The sequence below is a fragment of the Pogoniulus pusillus genome, chromosome 29 (assembly GCF_015220805.1).
Source record: "Pogoniulus pusillus isolate bPogPus1 chromosome 29, bPogPus1.pri, whole genome shotgun sequence".
Lineage (NCBI taxonomy): Eukaryota > Metazoa > Chordata > Aves > Piciformes > Lybiidae > Pogoniulus > Pogoniulus pusillus.
Window position 1 is genome coordinate 9,406,411 of NC_087292.1, and position 21,582 is coordinate 9,427,992.

A 21,582-nucleotide genomic window follows, 5' to 3' on the forward strand; every position below is an offset into this window, starting at 1 on the left:
GTGTCTCCTTGCACTGATGCCACCTGGCCTGGGATGAGGATTTATCTGCAAATAAGAACTTGATTTTCTAGAGAACCTCTCTGCTGTAGCTTCATCAAAAGACTGGCTTTACCCCAGTGCCTCCAGTGCTTTGAACTTTACTCCTGAATCCAAATGAAGCACAAATGGGAGCCATTGACACAGTACTGAACTTTTAAGGCTGACACACTACTTAGCAACTTATTAATGCTAGATCTTTTGAGGAAAGTTTTCAGTCACGTCCACTCTAAAGAGCTTTGTCAAACTGTAACCATTTTAATTTTACTACAATTGTCCCTGAGGAGCTGGTGAAAGTTATACCAGCTGTACATTTATTTTACTGGTTTTGCCTCCCTTTTTTTCTGATCATCAGTCTGTCAAGGCTATCAAGATTTACATTTAAATGTAAAACTGGACTGTCCACCAAATAGCCTTTGAAGCTATTAGCTGTGAAAGATAATCAATTGGGAATGGGCCCCTGCAGAGCACTTTTCAAGCAGAGTCATCACCAAAAAGCAATTTTGCTGGCAGGCTTTTTTTTAAAGGAAAAAAAAAAATCATGACCATCCCTAGCTAATTAAAGTTCTATCAATGACTGATCTACATAACTTTAAAGCAAAAGTAACATTGTTTAGGTAAATTGATGCACATGATAAACTCTCAACTTTTTAGAAGGGGCTAAGAAGCAAAGACTGTCGACTATTTTCATACTCCCCCAGCAACTGTATGAAAGTTAAGAAACAGAATGACCCAGTATGCCGAGATGAGGGAAAGTGTTGCTCTTGAAGATAATAAGCATTATATTAGTCTTGTAAAGCTTTAAAAACAAGGTACATTTTAATCACCTCTTTAGCTTTACAACTTTAACATGGCATCTTACACTGGTATTTTTCTAACACTGTCACCGTTTATAGTCCTTTTCCTTGATTAAAACAACCCCCCATGTTTCACAAAGAACTTTAATCTATTAATTATGACTGCTATGCATTATGCAGTTTAACTTTATGCATTCCTGTTCTTTCAAATTTTCCTTTAGGCCATCATGAGATGTGACTATCTCCAGCATCTACCTAGGTATTTGCATCTCGCTCATCACTGAGGTATCCAAGTTATTCTCATCCTCACAGTATACTTCTGAGCTGCACCTTCTCCAAGTGGGGAATTCAGCAGCACTACTCCAGTAATAAAAAATACTAATACAATTAAATGTAGTCAGCAACAGTACATGGAGACACTTCAGAAGTATGAAGTTGTGATCTGTGTTAAGAAAAGCCAGGGGATGGATTTTTAATTTCAGAGGTTGTCACTTAAAACTGCAAATACATCCACCAGGCAGAATGGGTTGATAGCTCAAGGGCTGGCCTGATGATGTCACTGGCCTTGGTCTGCCTCATTTGGCCCAGGGGCTCCCGGTCTTGGTAAGTTTCCATTTTGTGACCAAGAGAAAAAGGATACAAACCAGCCAGAACAGCTCTGACTAACAGAGCCCGAGTCTGCCATGTAGGGCCAACCTTTACCTCCAAGTGTATACAGACAGCACAATGATTTTAACAGCTTTTCTTCATTTTAAAAGGTACCAGGGGACAACTCAAACTGAAACACCAAGCTTGGCTTTAGGTGTCTGTCACATCAGAGCTGATAAACTGAAAGATAATGTGTGGTTTTATCCAGGACCAAAAGGCATAAGTGCATCCTTGTAGCCTTAAAAAAAATAATAACCAAAACAGCAACTCCCCTAAAGCTTCTACAAGTCCTGAGATTATTATTTCCCAGATAATGTTCAACTTTCACCTACAAAATTTAGCCACACTTTCACCAGGCAAGTGAGCTTTCACTTTCAGACATTAAAAGCAAGTTTACATGAGGTCTGAAACTAGGCATTTAGAGCAATACCCCAACAACTGTGCCAAATTTGGACGTGGAGTAACACAGAATTTCCAGGTTTTAGAGAAGCAAACCCAGTTCCTGAAGCTTATAGAATAAATTATCTAACAGTCCACAGAATTCAGTGTCATGAAGCCTCTAAAAGATGAAAGGCAGCCATGTAACCAAATACTGTAAGTTTTATGAGTCCTTCTCCATTGCAAGCAACTGGAATAAAGACAAAGGCAGAACTAGATACCTGAGAGAGAAAAGCTTTTCAGACTTTTAATTCACAATGATACCTGAGACATTATTTCCTCAGGTCACTATAGAAACCTTTATCACCTTATGAAAGGTCATCAGGATAAGTGACAGGAGACGTCAGTTTCTTTTAACAATATTGGTTTATCTTCTTAAAATTTAAATAGTAGGTTAAAGATTTTCCAACTAGAGGTAAAAGGCCATTAGAGTATCCAGTCAATATTCCTGAAATTATAGGACAGAAGCCTTTCCATTTAGGACACAGCAAATACTTTTACAGAGAGCAGAGCACCACATTGCAAAAAGAATGACTACATTTTGACTGCAGACACAAATACATAAATAAAGATTAAGAAATGCAGAATAAAATAAATATAGCTAAAAAAGAAGTCTTTCCTCAGTTGTTTGGAATCCAGAAAAAAAAATGCCTTGGCATGCTTCTAGTATTTTAAAAGAACAATTTAAAACCCCAAAAGAGAAGGTACTTTCCAGTGCAGTAGGATCATCACAGCAACAAACAGCGCTGCCAAAAGCATTGGGAAATATTCCTGATATTAATTATTTCATTGTAAACCCCACACATATTCAATAGAAGCTCAGATTTCCCCAGACCCCCAAGGAGCTAGCTTTGGGCCAAGTTCTACTGCATTTAGGTCTCATCTCATGTGAGGACTTGAACCCATCCAGTCTTCCAGAAGTGCTTCCTTGGGCATCTGCATAGCCACCTCCCCTGTGCACATGACAAACTGATGCTGGTTTTGAGCAAGAATTTGCCATTTTAATGCAAGTGATAGCTAAAAGTCTTTATCAAAACTGCATAGACGATTCAAGCAACACTAATGGAGGCTTAATCCAGAGTGCTGCTGGTTTATTGTTCAAAGTCAGCGCTATGTCTTCCAGGGACATGGTGCAGAAGATGCAAACGATTGCCACCTCGAAATGCAGTTCAAGGTGTTAAAGACAAAACTTTCTTGTGGGCTCTTGCCTGTTGCACATTTCCACCTCACAAAAACAAAGGGTGAAAAGCACATTCTCGTCAGGCTTGCAGAGAGTAAGCCCTGCTCATGTGACACTTGGGTCTGGTTTTAAAAAGCAGTGCCACAGAGTAAAGACAAGCTCAAAGTCAGAAAGGACTCAAAAGCTAGGGTTGCTGTATTTGAAATGCACACACACTAAGCACCACTGCTTGCTTAGTGTTCTTGCTAACATTCTTGCTCTGCTTAACTTCATTTCTTTAAGTAGCCACAGAGATTCATATTCACAGAGGAGCGAGGACTGTAAGACTCTGAAGTCACAACTGGGATCCAAAAGACAAAACGTGTAAAAATCCCAAGACTCTATAGAGAGCAAAACCTGACACAAAGGTTCTGCAGGAGACTAACCATGGAGTATTTAGTTACTCGTTTTCCTCTTAGAGCCAGCTCAGTGCAATACAGGGTAAACATCATCCACTTGTGACAAGTGGGCAGAAGTAGGAAGCTCCCAGCAGCAGCCCAGGCAGGCAGGCTTGCTCACTCTGTGCCACATGTGCCATGGGGCTCAGTGGTTACCAAGGAGGGCTTAGACATATCCAGACAAACACAAAACTCATCCTAATAGTGTCTCCTGGAAAGAGGCAACTTGTTACAGAGCTCTGAGGGTATATCAGAACTCTAGCAGGGTTTATTTTCCATGTACTTGAAAACAAGCAAGCTCTACAACAGACACTTGTTATGAATTACCATGGTCTTCTCCCAAGGGATTTTTGCGTTGATAAGATGAAGAATGAGTTAAATATCAGAGATGAAAACAATCTGCTTCTGCCAGCTCCAAAACACAAAGAGCATTACTGTCATACACAGAAATGAAGCCAGAATATTCAAACAGAAAATTGAAAACAAACCATTGCCCCCATGTTAGCCTTGGTTATCAGCTGCCTTTTTTTTTTTTCTCTTTTTTTAAAGGGTGGAGGAAAGAAGTCTCCAGATTGTTCTCTTAAACATAATGCAATCAGCTAAACAATGTTGAAGAAGCAACCCTAAGTCACACCGTTTTGTTATCTTTCCTGTTTATCTTAAGAGACATGCAGAGGACCAGAACGAAGGTTGGCCTTCACAATATGACAAATCTACTGGTTTCCTATTTTAGAAGGTACACAAGGCTTTTTGTGAAGCTGAAATGCGGATAACAGAGCTGTGTAACATTAGGTGTGACATTAGATTGAACATGAGATTCCTGGACTTGGTTGTGCATCCCCTGGGTGCAGGTCTGTTGGCCAAGTGCAAACACAAGTAAATTGCAGTTCCAACCAACAGCTTTGTCAAAATTGCTCACTTTGCATCGTTATTATAGTGCACTCTGCAGCTGAAAACTATGTACAGAAAAAAACTAAGTAACATTCAGTAAAAAAAAAGAACAGAAAAAGAAACCTCTAATTTAATATAAATAGTGAGATCACATTTTTGGCCATAGATCAGCTTCATGGGATCTCAACAGTAGAAAACTTCAGTCTTTATTTGTTGCTTTTTTTTATCTCAAGCAAAAGTAAGACTCTGACAGCTTTTTGTAACGACTTGTAGAAGTGGATTTTCAAATGTTTTTACCCGGTAAAGAGTTAGGTGCAGTACGCTGTTTAACAGCAAACACAACATCAAGCCAAGCAGACTACACTGAAGCTTATCTGGATCTCCAGCACCACCTATAGACAACACAAAATACTTCATGCGGAGTTAACTTACACCAACTGCCAAGCCAAAATTAATGCTATTTTTGAGTTAACAAATTGTAGTACGTTTGCACTTACAGGTCTGTAGGCCTGGTACAGTTTTCTGTACCCAAAAGCCTGCCTACCTTACCCACCAGCAACAGCTACTCTAAGCCCAAACAGTACTATCACTGCCTTTGCAGTCACACGCAGCCATCAGCTCAAATCCCAGAGCAGCACATGTCCACCAGCTCCTATCCCACAGAATTGCAGAATCACTTTGGTTGGAAAAGTTTTTAAGAACGTTTCGTCCAACCATCCATGTTTCGGGCAGAAGTTTCTTGTCCAACCAGAGCACTTGCAAAGCTCCATCACCAGAGTTTCTTGACATACAAGCTCCTCAGTGAGGATAAACTTTCTAACCATATGGATTGTAGAAACAGGAACATAATTATCCTTCAGATTTGCAGCCTTCAAAAAATCAACCAGCAGGATAAATTACGAAGATAGTTATGTGAGCAAGCAGACAGTAACAAAAGCAAGGGCAGATCAATTTAGGTTCTTCCATCTTGCAATACACAAAAATATTGTAATAACTGATACTAAAACCTAGATCATCAATGGACCAGTTACTCCTATTCAAAGGCCCAGCACAGGTTATGAAAGCTGAGAGTATCATTTGCTATCACCATTCAAGTCACTCATTATTACTATTTGGCAAAAAGAAAGAAGGAAAGAATCGCCTGCTGACCCACCCCTGGTTGGTTTTGGTTGCAGTTTACCATCTACTTTGCTATGCTGGTATTAACTGCAGTGCTGTGAACTGGCTTACTGAGATAATCACAAGGATCATTTTGCCTTTGTGTGTCAAGCAGACTTCCACCTGCACTGAACCTCCCCAGGCTTTCTCTTCTGCAGCTAAATTGCCTGCTAGCGCATGGCACTGTCTGGGTAGCTGAGCCCTTGCAGGCACTGTCATTCCTCCTCTGCAACACCAGTGCTGCATGTGGCCGAGAAGCTAGGTGAGAAATGTGTATTTACTGCTAAAGGACTCCGTAACATCTACTGGCCTAGTGCACAGAAATGCTGCACAGAGCCAGGTGATCCAGACAAGGCACACAAGTACACGAAGGTCTGGTTCATAGTGAAGAATCACTTCCATGCCATGCATTTTAATTCAAAGGTAACAGCATTTGATCTGTGCGGCTCCTGCCATCATTTACAACCTGGTTATCAGAGAGCCTATGTAGTAAGATCAAGCACCTATCTGTGATGCTTTATATCTTCCAAGTATCTTTACAAACAGTCTCAGCAGAGATGAAATGCAGTGACCTGCTCTGCGATATAGGTACAAGGGAATGTGACCAGAGAGTTGCAAAACAGCTATGCCAGTGTTAAAATTCCAAGTACTTAGGCTTTCAACTTACTGTTCTCAATGAATGATCTACAGTGATCTAATGTAGTAAAAACCTCCTGCTTACTTCTAATTGATATAAAAATAGGTGTGCTCAGTGACTCGGAACTGGGTCTTGTCAGTTCCTTAAAGCACCTGTCTGTAGGGAAGAGATAATTAACAAGTGACAAACTTGCATCACCAGAAAAGTTGGAGAACAAGTGTAGGAAACAATAAACCCTGAAATACAACTGTCAGTGAACTTAAAACTTTTGCTTCATATTTCAATACAGCAAGGGGCTAGGAAACAAGTCTTTTTTAATGAGGCATTTATGAAGCTGGAGTGTTGTCTTTTCTGACATCCACAAGTGTCAAGCACACTGTTGGGCAGTTTGTCTCCAATCCCAAATTTTAAAGTGCTGATTTGGATTTTTTTTTTGTTGTTTTAAAAGAAGACTAATTAAGCATCAAGGATTAGGAAGGCTGAATAGATACAGATCTTCAAAAGTATTCTTTCTCATAAATAATAAAGACAGTAATACTGGAACAAATTTAACCAAACCTTGTTTCAACAAAAAACAAAGGTCACACTTTCACATACAGCCTGTATGACTGTGCTCTTAAGACTGCATTCTCCTACTCAGCGTTGTGAAGCAGGAAGCCTTCCACTGTACACGAGTACGTACCACTCAGTGGGAAGAAGCAGGGAGCACTCCCACATACACAAAATAAAGGCTCTACAGCTGAGAATTTCAAATAGCAGCCCTGTTCAGAAAGTGGACCTAATTATACAAGTTTTCTAAGCATGTTTCTAGCACATAAAACAATCATTCAATATCTCCCACTAGCAAATATGGTGAAATTTAATTTGACTTTGATTCCCCAAGAGGGAATCTCAAGAGCTAGTTTTGCTAAGAGTCTCTTCAGTCTTCATGGACGTTAGCAACTGTCCTTGGGATGCTGACTGGCTACGGAATCTTGATTTTTGCAGATCTGATTTTGCTCCCAAGAGTGTTCTTCAATTAGACAGTATGGAAGTGAAGGTATTATTAGCTACCACTACAAGAATGCTCACCAGATAGCACTGTAATACTGCATAGTTCAGAAGACAGCCTAGAATTCATTCATTATGGAAACATGCATCCTGTAATGGTAAAAGTACTATGTTGTTCTGATCCAGTTTGAATTTATGCTGCTTTCAGGCCTTGGCTTAGATTTTAAAAACAATTATTTGATTGTAAACAGAATTAATGCAATCTTTTCCTTTTTCCCCTTTAATTTGAAAAGAACAGAGCCAAAATGTAATGCACTGTTAGTGCTCATGCAACTACAAACAGGTGGCATCAAAAGAAAACCAAAATTTAAATCATATTTGTAAAAAATAGATTTGCAGTTCTTCTGTTTTTTTAAAATGCAGATGCCTCTGACAGAGGTCACTGCACCATGTAGATAATTTGTAATTAACTTGCTAACAAAATTGGCTACTACTGATGGCTGGAGAAAATGCTTCTCTTTTCTAAAAACACCTGGTTTTCTGCATAAACATTTTCCAGATCAAGTGCCAGGCGCTAGCAACTTTTGCAGACATTAAGGAAGAGCCCCTTTAAACTTCACTGGGGCTGCATTAGACCCAGATAATTACATGCATACACAGCACATAATTGAAGACTCCGTTTAAAAACATACTCCAGAATGGCTTGGACCATTACCTCATTGTGTGTGCATGAAATAAATGATCTGCTGTGAAGGTAACTCATCACAAAGTCAGGTTTTCTTATTTCAGCCAGCACAATACAAGAACAGGGTTCCAGAGGCTTACTGCTTCAACTCCTCAACAGTTGCCTGGATGCTCAGATTTTACAAAGAACATAGCTTCTGCTTTCAACAGAAGCACATAAATATACACATCATTTTTTTCACATACGAGACATGTTTCTATGTGCAGATAAGTGAAATGTGTAAGGGGAAGGTATCTTGCTTTGTAGGGCAAATCCTGCATTCACTTGTGTCCTGTGCATTTCTGCTGAACTCAGCACTGCCTCCAAGACTGAAATTTGTTTAGTTATAGAACTTCAGGGCTAATCTGGTATGGAGTCTGCTGGACACAGCAAAGCTGTATGGGCTCCACTCTGAATGATAGAATAGGTCTGCTTAGGGGCTTCTGTGTGAGAGGATGAAGAAAAGATGGGAGGAGGGGGAGCTGAAGTGGACACTGTTATGCTCTGACCTCCATCACTAACCACAGTCACTTCAGTTGCTCCTTCTTGTATCAAAGCATTAAGGCCTTCTAAATCAGAGCAGCTGATTCCAGAGCTGGTGATGAAAGCCTGGTTTGCTGAAGCCTCGTGACTGCTGACAGGAGCAGTGGGAATCAGAGTCTGATGTAAAGCACTTCCATCGCTTTGGTCGTGGGTTGTGAGAAGAACTGCTGGTTGTGCCACAGGCCCTGCTTCACTTTGAGATATGGGAGGGGGAGGTGGTGCCAGCAGACTGACTTGGCCCAGGAGCTGCAAGCGGCTGTTGGCAGAGAGGTCATCCTGATTCTGGCTAACTAACGTAGGAGGCACAACATTCACTGATGCAGCCTGAACAATACTGCTGGTCTGAGGCACCTGGTGACCCACAATGATCTTGACTCTTCCCTCATTGTATGGAGAAACCTGAGCTGCCTGAAGTGGGACCTGTAGGTGACTGACTGTAATCGGGGCACTGGTCTGTCGGCTAGGATCCATCTGGAGCTGCAGGACAGCCAGCTCATTGGTTTTAGATCCATTATACATACTGTGCTGCTTCTTATGGCTCCTAAGAGAATCCTCTCGGACAAAGGAAGCGTCACATAGGTCACACTTAAATGCTTTCTTAGCATCCAATTTCGCAACTTGCCTGGAGCCACCTTGTTTTGGCCTATCTCCTTCCTTCTTCTCCACCGTTTGCCTCTTGGTCTTGACTTTGTCACCATGAGCTTTCCTCACATGAGTTGTCAGGTTGCTCCGCTGCTTGGTATCAAAGCTGCAGAACTCACACTTGAAAGGTCGATCTTTGCAGTGGATTCGCTCATGCACTTTCAGAGCTGCCTTGTTGGAGCAGGAGTAGTTGCACTCTGAGCACTTCACTGGTTGTTCAGGCTGATGAGTTCTTATGTGTTGTCGAAGGCTTGTTTTGTTTCCACACTGAAATTCACACTCTGGACACTTGAGAGTATTTTCCATGCTGTGCTTGATACGAATGTGTGATTTGAGGTTTCCCTTCATGGCGCACCGCACCTCGCAGAACTCACATTTGTAGGGCTTCTCACCAGAATGCACACGCATGTGCCTCTTCAAGTCTGAGTTGATTTTAAATTTAGCAGGACACATTTGACATTGGAAAGGAGCATCTCCTGCCAACGAAAAAACCAGTTCAAATTACAGCAAAGGCACCAAGACCCACTGGAGAAACCAATGCTATAATCAGTTATATTCAGCTGACTTCTTCTAAATACCTGTAAACTCCCAACACACTTCCAAGATGTGGAGAGCTTCAATGGCATCGTATTTGTGTATCTGTGTGCAAACTCTCCATGAGCATGCCTGATCAGATTGGTTGCTTCTTCATATCTGCATCTTAGATACTCTCAATTTTTAGTTAATTTTGTGTGCAAAACTTTTCAGCCTGCTCCAGAGAAGTGACTGAGGTTTCTCATTTGTCCCTCTTTAGCAACAGCATATCTCAACTAGTCTTCAAAATCAGCAAGAATAAACATTGCAACTTTAACAGCTGCTCTATTTTTGAAGTCTAAGAAAACAACATAAACATATCCATGTCTTGGATTCACACAAGCTCTATAAGGAGGCTTCCTGGTGAACTTTAGCCAGGGTAAATAGCAGGCTACTGCAGAAACTGATGCTTTATGGGCACCAACCTTACTGCCCAACCACATATTGCATACTGTCTCTCCTGTACTTCTGTCCACATGGCGAGTTAGATTAGCAGACAAGAAAATCCGATTGCTTTTTTTTTGTCCTGGTCCACGTGGCATGGCACAAACACTACTGCTGGTACAGGATGGCAGTGAAAATTCTTGTCCAGAACATAGGGAGAGGTAGGGACAAAAGTCCATACCTAGATCAGTGTCAGATGACTGTACAACCACAGCATTATTACAGTTAAAGACAAAATAGGGTTCAGAACTATACAAGTGCAACTGGAAAAGACAAATGGGAGACTAATGAAACATGTGTACAAGTATGTGACTCTGAGGAAATGTGCTTACATAGAGAAGCAACATTAAGCTTTTGTTCTTCTGGCACTGCAGCCAGAAAGAAGGAGATATTTGTACCATGTATCATACCTAACAAAGTTCCACAGGTCACTTAAGGAAAATTGAATACCGGTTTGTATTCACACAGTATCAGTTTGCATTCATGCAAACAGGTAGAGAAAATGTTCAGAAGTGCCTCTTTTTGTCTTTTCTTCCCACTTCATAGCAATGCTGTTTCAAAAACCTAACAATAGTGGTTGGAAGTTAGGTCAAATTCTTAAGTGGCAACGCATGAAAAATGAACACATTCATCTGCAAAACCTCTGTAAGCCTATTTATGTCAGACGACCTGCACAAATAAGCCACTACCTTGCATCTTCCTTATTTTAAGGCTTGTGTCACTATATCCATGACCAAATGAAGCTGTAATTCTGTTTCAGCTATTATCAATCTCAGAGAAAAGAGCAGTGATTCCATTCTAAAGTCCTTAAAAAAAAATCCAAAGCAAACCTATGAACTAAGTAACTGTTCACTTTTTATGGTAATTTAAATATGCTCTTTTATAAAGTACCAAAGTATTAGGTCTTTAGGTAGGTATTATTTTGAAAAAATAGAACTATACTATTAAATTCTAAGACACCCTTGGTGGGGGAAGGAAAAGTAGAGTGTACTCAGCTCAGGAAGCATTTATCTTCTTTAATAATCAAGCTGCAAATGGCTGATTTATAAGTTAATATTTTATGGGGTATGTGCTAGCTGTATAATTTTGCATAATTTGCTTATCCAGCTGCATATGTCATAGGTTTAGCTGCATATTTTTCAAATCAAGTTGTGGCCTACTGTGCTAATCCATGTATCTGTTTAATAATTGAGATACATGGTGTATTATCTGTATTAAACAGATTTTATTAATGAAGATGCACTGTTTGTTCGTCTAGTTTATTTCACAGTCTCCGCTGCACACTCAGCTCCTGAATTTTTATTTACTTTGTTGATGAAGGCATGGTATGTGTTTCACTGACAATTTTCACATGCAGGCTATGAAAAAGAATTAGTAATTTACTCAATATAGCAAAGTATGTTGGTGCTGTTTATTTAGAGTGGTCTCCTGTTGCTTATATTTCTTTACATTTCTGTGCACGCTTAGTTGACTAAAACTTAAGTAAAAGAGTCTGATCCTCCAACTATTAATTGTAAGAGCAGTTTCAGTCAAATTAACAGTACACTGACATTTAGTTCAACAAGTAATACTATGCAGATGATCTCACTCTGAGCAATGTGGATTACAGTCACCTAGAGAATGAGTAATTTCATTCCAGTAACCAGTCTATCCTACATACCACTCTACTTTTTATCCTAAAACTGTGTAATGACTTTGTAACCTAACAAGGATGAAATTATTTTCAAAAGTCTCATGCCTTCTTTCAGCAGTTAAAAAAAAGTCCATTTACAAAAGACGAGCTTGTTTTGAGAAATGGAAGAGATAACAAAACTAAAGACTCAAGTTTTAGCATAATTCAACTGCTTAAGATTCAAGAGAGTAATGTGCCAAGAAAGTTGCCTAAACTCCTTCCCAACTATTGCAGTATTTAATGCCATAAAAATCTAACTCTGCTGGAAATACAGGGCCCATGATCACTCAGGTTCTTCCACAGCCAGATCCAGAGCATACCTGCCCATAAAGACTCAAGAATGCATGTTCTTCTATGACACAGGGAAAATCCAATACCATGTTCTCTGACTAGTTGTTTACTAATAGATAACTTTCCATATACCAACCCATACTATTTTAACAGACTAACGTATCATCTTATACAGCAACAAAAAGAGAGAAATTTGTAAAACAACTGCCTGACAGTGCTGCCTGTTCCATCACAACAGATTTGTGAAGTATAAAAGATTCTTTTCTTCCAGAGACAGATTGGTTTAACCCTCCTTTCCTTCACAATGCACAAGGGATTTATTCCTTTTATCTACTCAAAATAAATCCCATCTTGCACACATCTGAACTAATGCTGTTTAGTACTTGAATTCAGAACCAGATGTAGGATAGGTTCAAAGCTAATCTAATAATCACTGAACCGTAACCACCTTGCAGCTAAAATTCACAGAACTAATAAAACATATAAAAGACAACACAAAAACTAATCCAGTACCCCAGATTAGGCAAAAAACAACATAATAAAACCCACTGTACAAGGACAACTGTACAGCAGCATCTTTACAGCAAATATCTTCTAGGATCAATCCATAAAAGAGAAATCCTATGAAAATTAAACTGAGGCAAATAATGCAAATATAAAAGAACACAATGTTCATAAGCCTGGAGGCTAAAGCCTTCTATCTGCAGATCAAAAATTATACAGGTAGAATATAGTTCTGGCTGCTCATATACTTCTGATGTCCATCAGTCTGCATATAGAAGGTACCAGAAAGAGTGGTCAAAGAAAGATATAACTTAAGCTGGTAATTACTTGCTAATTTACTGGTTCAAGAAAAATTAATCTGTGCAGCTGAGGTTTGCACTGAAACAACTACTTCAATTATAAAGTCATTTCAGTGTTTCTAATGTAATGGACTGGATCTGAGAGACACATCTAGGAACTAGATGTTCTTAATCAATCAATCAGATCCCTCAGTTCTACTGTTTTGAGACCATCTAATTGGCAGTTTCAAAACCAATTTAGAAGCAAATCTTCCAAGAGTCAGATCTTTCTTTTGATTGCTTCCAGGTATTTTTAGTAGAACTGTTACTGCCTTACCAGATTCTGTGCCCAAGAAATTCACTGAAGCTGGATGCCTTGGTGCTTCTGAGAACCCAAACAGGCCCCTTCTGGCGTCCTGACACCTCTGTGCCTTTTAAACTCTTCCTTGTGACCTCCAAAGGTTTACAGATCTGAATGTCAGTGTAAAGTTACCTGTGTGAGATCTGAGATGTACAGTTAGCTGGCTGGAGTTGCGACTTGCATAAGGACAGATCTGGCACTTAAACGGACGCTCGTTGGAGTGAATTCGCTGGTGCTTGTTGAGGCTGCTGCTGTCAGCAGCTGCATAGTCGCAATGCTTACACTTGTAAGGCTTCACCCCAGTGTGAGACCGCATGTGCATCTTCAGCTTATCCTTACGACTGAAACACTTGTTACAAACTTCACACTTATGGGGCTTGTCTCCTGAAACAAAGAGCACTAATGCAGCAACAATTTTTGTGCCATTAAGACGTTTTCAAAAGCTGGGCACCCTGGAACCCATCTCTATCAGCCCTCCTTCTGATGCTCAGAACTCTGCTATGATCCAGAAGGCTGGATGCACAAGTGCAAAACTATTTCAAGACCCTTGGGAACTTCTCCCTTTACAACTTTGAAACTGTGGTTGAGGGGGAAGGGAGGTGAAATGTGGAAAACATTGTTCCATATGAAGGACCAAGTAAGTTAATGCACTACCACCCCAATAAACACATGGCCTGAACCTCTGAAATGTAACCCTTCAAGCTTCACAGCTGTGAATGGTACTCACAGGTACAACTGTGGGACACGGCTTACCTAAAATGGACAATTCCCTAGATGCAGAGAACTACACACACGCATATACATTCTATCCAGTTAATCTATAGGTAATGTTACTTTGTAGAAAAATAACCTTTGACAAAACATCAGAAGGAATAAATCGCCTAAAAGAAAGAAAGTACAGCAACTGTATAAAACCTGTGTGCGTCCGTAGATGACGTTCCATGTCCTTCATACCATAGGAGGTCTTGAACTGGCAACCTGAAAATGGCAAGATCATTAAATTCAAGGAAAACTCTAACAAAACAGTAAAAATACACCACTATATTCTGGGCATTATGTTGCTTTTCCAAGAGCATTTTCTGTGACATTCAGTATTAAGAGAAAGTGAGCTCACCATCTTGTTTATTGGTATCTACTCAAAATAGTGACTGACTTACCTGTGAACTTCAGTGTTCCAAAGCTCTCCCTAGGAGCCAGCCCACTCTCTGCCTGTTTCCTCTAAGCTTTGAAACAAATTCTCTGGGATGTCTGTCTAGGATTTGAGATTCTCTTTGCAGTACATAGAGGATGCTAGGGGAATTAATTAGTGCAATTGGAAACTCAGGTAACAACTGGCCACTCAGGAATTCTGTCCAAGGGGAAAGGGCTACAGTATAAGAGCACAGAAATGAATGCTAAACACTTGAAACCTGCCTTTCAAATAAAACCAAGCTTATGAAGAGAGACTGGGACTTCTGCTACTCTTCACAAGTTTACTCATCTACATGGCTGTCTCTGCATAGGTTTTCTGCATATTGCATGGGTTTTATTCATCAAGGTCTCCAAATAATGTTGTGCAATCCATTCTTACAAAAATGCAAAGAGAACACATGTAACATGCATGTGTTAACATTTCTTATGTACAATATGGCAGCTAGCAAAAAGTAACAGTGAGTTTGCTCTTACATTGCTATGCTGCGGGCACAGGCCAATGTTTGTACAGAAATGCACTGCAGCACTGCCAGACTATTCCACAGCATAGGCCCAAGGTCTAACAATATGTGGAAATCAGAAACACAACTGCTACTGGTATCCATGGTACTACATCGCACCCTTAGTAAATAGGTAGCCTTCCAGCTTCTGCATGTCTTAACTGCTTAAGATAGAACCACCATGCATACCATTGCTTGAAATCTATCAATTTTAAAACTAAGAGGAAGAAGATTTAATCCACACCTTACCTGGATAGCAGCAGTTTAATTTCTTCTGCGTAAGTGAGGAGTTGGATTTTCTTGAACGTACTTTTGGTGGGGTTGAGACAACAGTAGCAGCTGGCGGCTCACTGCTCTCACTGGGCAGGTATGTTTGGTAGCCATGCTCAAAAACAAACTCTGGTGCAGAAACTAAACACATAAACGAGCTCAATTTGAGAACATGAACGTATCCAGTCAGACAAAAATCAATTTATTTTCTGTTTTAATTAAAAAAACCTCCTGTATTGTGTTTTTTATCAGTAGCATTTTAGCTCATGGGTTTTTCTATTCAACTTGTGGAGGCGAAAAGGAAAAAAGTCTCTTCTCTTCCTTGCTATCCTGCAATTACTAGTGAAAAGTCTGTTATGATTTGAGCCACACTGCTCTTAGTATAACCCTGTATAGGCCCACTTGTGTCCCTCTGAATTCGGATTGCACCATTCAGTCATTTTTTTTCTGGTGCCTGTCCAGGTCTTACATTAATAAAGGTATGTCTGTTTCTCAAAACTGCCTGTACTACAGCCCAAAGGAGAAAAAAAGCAACCCATGAATTCTATATAAATAATTGTTGGCAAATGATGTCCAAAAAGCATCATATAAACAATTAAAAAAAGAAAAAGGTAAAAAAAATCAGCATCTTTCAAAGTTACTGTTTTTAGCTGTTACTCACAAGAATAACAGGTGAAAGTATCTCAGCCAAAGTAGCAGCTTTTAAATCAATTAAACTGCTACACCCCAAAAGGGCAGAAGGCTATAAGCGGCTGCATTTTAAAGATGAGTAAATATGAAGCAGAAAAATGACTCATCCAAAACCCACACTGAGTTGAGGGATTATAATACAAAAATTCCTGGAAGTGCGCCCTGAATTCAGTTTGTTTCACTGCTCTTCCAGATGCTCTGCCCTTAGCTGTCTATCCAAATTAAAGTCAAGTAATTTGGATTTTACTGAGGTCTCTCACCAAAATAAAACTATATATAGAAGGGCAAACCTTCACACATGGAACAAAATTCTAGTTTTATTTAAGTGTCTCCAGGATCAGGACCTCACTTGAGCCTTCGCAGAGGCAGAAATGTTGAGTAATATTTTTCTTGCCAATAAGCTGTGGGAGCAATGTTAGTGTTCTCACATAAAAACGCCTGGATGGGTGCCCAACAGCAATTCTGTGTCTGTTTTCCATCAAGTGCACTCTTAAAAAATATAAAATGCATAGTAATTTGATTATTTTTCATAAGTATTGACAATTGTAATTAGTTTGCACAAGCTGGTTACACAACACATTAGACTCGAGCAATTCTCTAAGTGAATTTGATTCTCAATTAGCAGTAACTGTTGCCATCCCAAAGCCAAGACAACACACGACTTAATTTTTCTTCCCTTGCCTGCAGACACTCTAGGAGCAACGTGGACATTTTTCCTTTAGCATAGTGGGATAGGGACATACGGGCAGAGGGCTAGGTCAGGCTGCCACTCTGCACAATTCAAGCGCTCTCAAGTTCCTGGTGGCTAACTCCACGCTACCTGTGATGGTTTGGGTCTCTGACGCGATGGTCCTGGCTGCTGTTTGTGCCTGTGTCGATGGCACCGTTTCTTCTGACACAAACTGGACCGTGCTGGTGGCCCCAGCCGTTGCACTAGTGAGCTGGCAACCACTCTGCTTGTGCCCAACAAAGGCATCGAGGTTATTAAACTGCTGCTTGCAGATGCCACAGATGTGGATGTCAGGGGTGAGCTCCACCAGCACCGTGGTGCCGCCTGGAACTGTGGAAACAGGAGCGCGGTCAAGAGCTAGCCCTGAGAAAATGGGCACGGGTGGAAACCGCTCAAGCTGACATCCCGCTGGCCAAAGGCGCTGAGCGCGGGGCGCCCAGGCCCTACCTGGAGCTGCGGGAGCCCCGGGGCTGAGGGAAGAGGCCGCCCGTGCCCGGTTCCCTACAAGTCTCAGGGGGCCGTGAGGGTCCCTCCCGCCGTGCCGCGAGGAGGTCACCCGCCCAGCGGCCTCGGCCTGTCCCCATCGCGCTCGCCCGGGGCCGCAGCCCGGTGCCCCGCAGCCCCACGCAGCTGCTCCCGCCGCGCTCACCCAGATTCCCGGGTTCCCTCCCCAGCCAGGTTCCCGGGCTCCGCTCCCGCGTGTTTCATGCACTACTCAGGTTTCGGGGCCTGCCCAGGCCCCGGCTCAGCGCGGCTTCCATGGCCGCAGGCCCCGGAGCGCGCATACCCAGTGACGCGCAGCGGCACTTACACTGCACGGGGCCCGGGAAAGCCGGCGCCGCGCCCCCGCCACCGGGGTTCATGGCTGCCGCGAGCAGCACACACCGCCTCCGCCACCTGCACGGGGCTCATTACCGGCGGGGAACTGCTTCCCCGCGCCCGTCGGCCGCCGAGTAAGGGCGGATGTGGAGGAGCCGAGCATGCTCAGTGGCGGCGGCGAGGTTGGGCTGCCCTCACCTACCGCCGGGCTGAGGACTGCCGCTACCGCAGCCTGCCTTGCCATAGCACGGCAGAGTGCCCTCTATTTCTGCCGTTCGCTCTAGCAGGCCTCTCGGGCACGCCCCGCGCAGCAACATCCCTGACATGCCAAACCGATTTATGAAACCCTGTCGCCGCAAACGAGAGGCTTGTGCCTTCCCTGGAGGCGAACTGCCCCTGTGTGCCTTGCTCTGGAGCGGATGGCTGCCCTGGCTGGGCGCTGAGGCAGCTGCCCTGTGCTGCCATGGAGTGGAAGCAGGGCTCGGACTGCCTGGTTCACACAGACCTTAAACTGGAGCTTTGGTTTCCTCAGCAGTGCTTGTGGAAGTTTGGCAAAGAGGGATGGGATTCAATCTTGGGGGAGTAGGAGTGAATGGTCTCAGGTTTTGACCTTTTGGGTGTTACTGGCCTTCATGTGCAATGCTGTTTATTGTTAACTTCAGTTACTACGCAGAGAACCAAACTGATTGCATGGGCATGAGTAACAGAGTCACTCATATTCCAGCTCTTACCTTTCCAAGACTTCTTGTTTGCCAGGGTATTTTGTCTTCAACAAGGAGTGTTATGCTCACGCTAAATCTTGATCATTTCATCTATAGTTCCAAAACAGGAATCTGGTACCCAACTTACTGGAAAGCCTCCCCATTGTTGGAGTGGGTTTCTGTATGTACACCTCAGTGTGCATTACAGGCAGATAGTGTTCCTCATGCTTGGAGTTGGAGAAGACTCTTTCCTGTACAGTGAAACCCCTTTTTAGCAGGGACTGACACGTTTTGTGCCAAATGTGTTTCATGCTTTGCAGCAACAAATAGGCTGAGCTGTTTTGCAGTGCCAGCTCGCTGGAAGTTAATGTTGCTTTGCCCTATATTAAAAATGCAGCTATTTGGGAAAGACCCACGGCATTATACATACACTGCGTAGAAAATGGAAATATGGAAGTCAGATGACCTTTACTTTGGGTAGTTGCCTTTTGCTACTTGAATTTCAGCAAGCTGTAAGATGCAAAAAACCCTTCATTTGCATGTGCTCTGTAAAGACTTAGTGTTTGGCAGATGAATTCTCTGGCAAACACATTCCATCTACTTGCACTTTGCATCCGATTCAGAGTCCTGCTACCTTCAGACTTGTGTTATGCCCTGATATTTCTTCTGTGCTCTGGGGAGTGCACAGTCGTGGAGAGGAAGACACCTAAGTGGTGATACAGGAATGAAACAGCTGCAGAAGGACTAACATGAGACCTGAAGGTCATATAACACAGCTGAACAGGAAAACAAACTATGAATTCTGCTTTCTCCTTGTGAATTTGTTTTTTTCCTGAATGCTTTTGTAGCTGTGCAAATGTAACTGTGTATTCATTAGTAAATGTGGAATAGTTTGTATATGCATTAAGCATACCCAGAATCTCAGAGGCTATCTTACATTACACTTGAAGTTTTATTTTCCTGGGAAAGTGGTGTCTGCTTGCCATTTCCATTGACCTACTTTGCCAAAACAATATAGCACAGACATGGGATTGTTAAGGGGCCAAGATAAGACACAAAAGGTGAGTCATAGTTCTGCCCTGTGAAACCTGCTGTGATAGTACATCCTAGTGCTGGCTGCAATAATCAGATTTATCTCACTTCTAGACCTTGGGTACATTTCAGTCCAATCTTAGACTAAAAGTTTCATGATAATTACAATACTAACAAAGAAGAAAACCAACTAAGTTCCACACAAAATGTATTGAATATGACAACATTACTAGAAGTTTAAAAATTTTACTTAGACCCTCTCCCCCCCACTCCAAACCAATAAATATTCTGGAAATCTAGATGGTTTTCTGGTAGCATGGCTTATGCAGCCACTAACTGCAAAGCACAGCACAGAAATAAGAATATGGTTAGTGCTGATGAGACTGTTTTGGGAATATAGCCAAAAGAAATTAAATCTTAGAGTAAGCATAATCGACCTGAATCTGTTTTTTTCCAGAGTGTAGATAGAGCTGTAGAACTGAAAGCTGACTTTTAACTCATTTTGCTGTTTTTTCCAGAACACCATGACCTGTTTCCAAAGCTGACAGAGTGTCTGCCTGTCTGTCTATCCACCAATTATAGTTGCAGTCACAGGTGTACTTTGGCATACAGCACAACTTATTTTTATCTGTTTCTCCCTCCATTTAATGCCGTTAGAATAAAAACCTGCTTGACTTGATTAGAAAAGAATAGGTGTTATGTTTTGTTAAAAGTGAAATTTCTTTTATGCAAGGTCCTGTCGTGACAGTTAGGCAAAGCTGCGTGCCCCCTTTTGACTGCCAGAACAAATCCAGCAGAGAAAGAGCATTGCAGCTGTACTCACTGATGTGCTTGCTCCTTCAGAGTGGGTGTCAGGGTAACAATATTTAATTGAGGCAGGGAGGGTTTGAGGTTGCACAACTGAGTCAGGTATGAATGGTTTCATGACCGATGTGTTACCAGCTCCTTTGGACACATTGCCTATGTTATTCAGTTGGACACTACTAACAAGATGTGATAAATTAACTTACAGGAAAAGATCCAGAACTAACTGTGTTGCTGCAGCTGGCATTGGAAAGAGGAATTCCCTCCATCCCTTCCATCATTCCTTCCAGTTGTCTTGCAAAAAAGACTCGCTCAGTAAGAAAATGAACTGCTTAGTTCCCTATTCTGACAGAGGCTAGAGGCAACTGGAATGAAAGTGCTCAGTCTTGGACTGCTCTTGCATTGTTATTCCCATCTCTCGAAAAGGAGGTGAGGCGAGATTAGTACTTTTCATTGGGACATAGGAATCTCGGTAATGTCTGTGCTGGGAAATGTTTTCAGGTCCAGGCAGCTACACAGGATTAAAAAAGAATGGAAGAAAGGCACCTGCCCGAGGAGAACCAGTAGCTTGCAGTGCAGGTGCCTGTGGTTCAAGTCCTTGGGCTATTATAGCTTAAGGGAACAATTGCTGTCAAATCACTCACTGGGTTTTGTTTTGTTTTTGTTTTGCATATATGCTTAAAAAAGTAAAAATTGTCAATAGTTATTTCAACCTTATGCAGAGCTTCATATACTTTAAAATGCTTCATGCCTTTGGGATAACATCCGCTGCTGTTTACAATAATTCCTGGCATATGATACTTTCAAATATAATCATGTGAGGACCTGTCTTTAGAAACATTGGACTTGCAGTTAAATCGCCTCTTCGCATGCGACCTTTTGAGTGAAACATTCTCAGTATGTGCATAACATGGCTTGCAGAGATGCTGGTTATCAAGTGCATATTTACAGTGAAAGCTCTTTGAGGCTGGCACTGCTCACTGCTTGGAGTTTCAGCAGTTCTTGCCCTGATAAAGGCTTGATTCTGACGTTGGCGTGAACACTGAAAACACCATTATTATCTTATTAATAACTAATAAGACTTAGAGATCAGGACTTTATTGAACGATGTTCTGGACAGAGAGTTTTCATTTTACTGGATGAAGATTGATGTCTGAGAGTGTAAGACCATACTGAGCACTTGAGTCATCGAACAGCTCTGCTGAGATCACACTTGACACTATTTCCAGCCTTTAAGGCATAAATCAGTATGCATGTGTAATCTTTGTCACCCTTAACCTGACTGAAATGAAAATACTGCAGTGCTTCAGGCTCCCTACAAATGCAGTGCAAGCAAACAAGGCCCAGAAAAGACAAATGTCAATCATGAGAGGGAAAGTAAAAAGAAATCAGAGGCATGAAAAAGTCAAGCCTCATCAGAGCCTCGGAGACAGGCATTCCCAGGCACTGTGTTGGACATCTGTGGCCTGAATGCTTTCCTGGAGACAGACATTTATGTACAACAAGAAACGTGTAGACTTTTACCTTCATGCGGCGCTTCCATCCACTCCCCCCTGTCATCCGAGGTCATACGGGGGCAGCGTATCCTACCTTGCAAGCAG

General features: G+C 41.8%; 1 protein-coding gene across 1 annotated transcript; it reads right to left on the minus strand.

Annotated features, from left to right (window-relative positions):
• Nucleotides 1-800: 800 nt before the first annotated feature.
• ZFP64 (ZFP64 zinc finger protein) lies at nucleotides 801-17,665 on the minus strand. Its single transcript, XM_064167460.1, has 6 exons — nucleotides 17,437-17,665; nucleotides 16,716-16,955; nucleotides 15,185-15,346; nucleotides 14,160-14,222; nucleotides 13,377-13,628; nucleotides 801-9,597 (listed from the first exon to the last, which is right to left on the minus strand). Exons 1-6 carry the CDS (start codon nucleotides 17,486-17,488, stop codon nucleotides 8,297-8,299), a joined length of 2,070 nt encoding a protein of 689 aa, XP_064023530.1. The 5' UTR covers nucleotides 17,489-17,665; the 3' UTR covers nucleotides 801-8,296.
• Between the last annotated feature and the right edge of the window lie 3,917 nt (nucleotides 17,666-21,582).

Excerpts from the sequence above, each read along its gene's own strand:
- ZFP64 (XM_064167460.1), bottom strand. The coding sequence starts at position 17,488 with ATGAACCCCGGTGGCGGGGGCGCGGCGCCGGCTTTCCCGGGCCCCGTG. Across the intron at positions 15,347-16,715 it reads AGAGACCCAAACCATCACAG|TTTCTGCACCAGAGTTTGTT; the intron begins GTAGCGTGGAGT and ends TTATGTGTTTAG. Across the intron at positions 13,629-14,159 it reads TCATCTACGGACGCACACAG|GAGACAAGCCCCATAAGTGT; the intron begins GTTTTATACAGT and ends TCTTTGTTTCAG.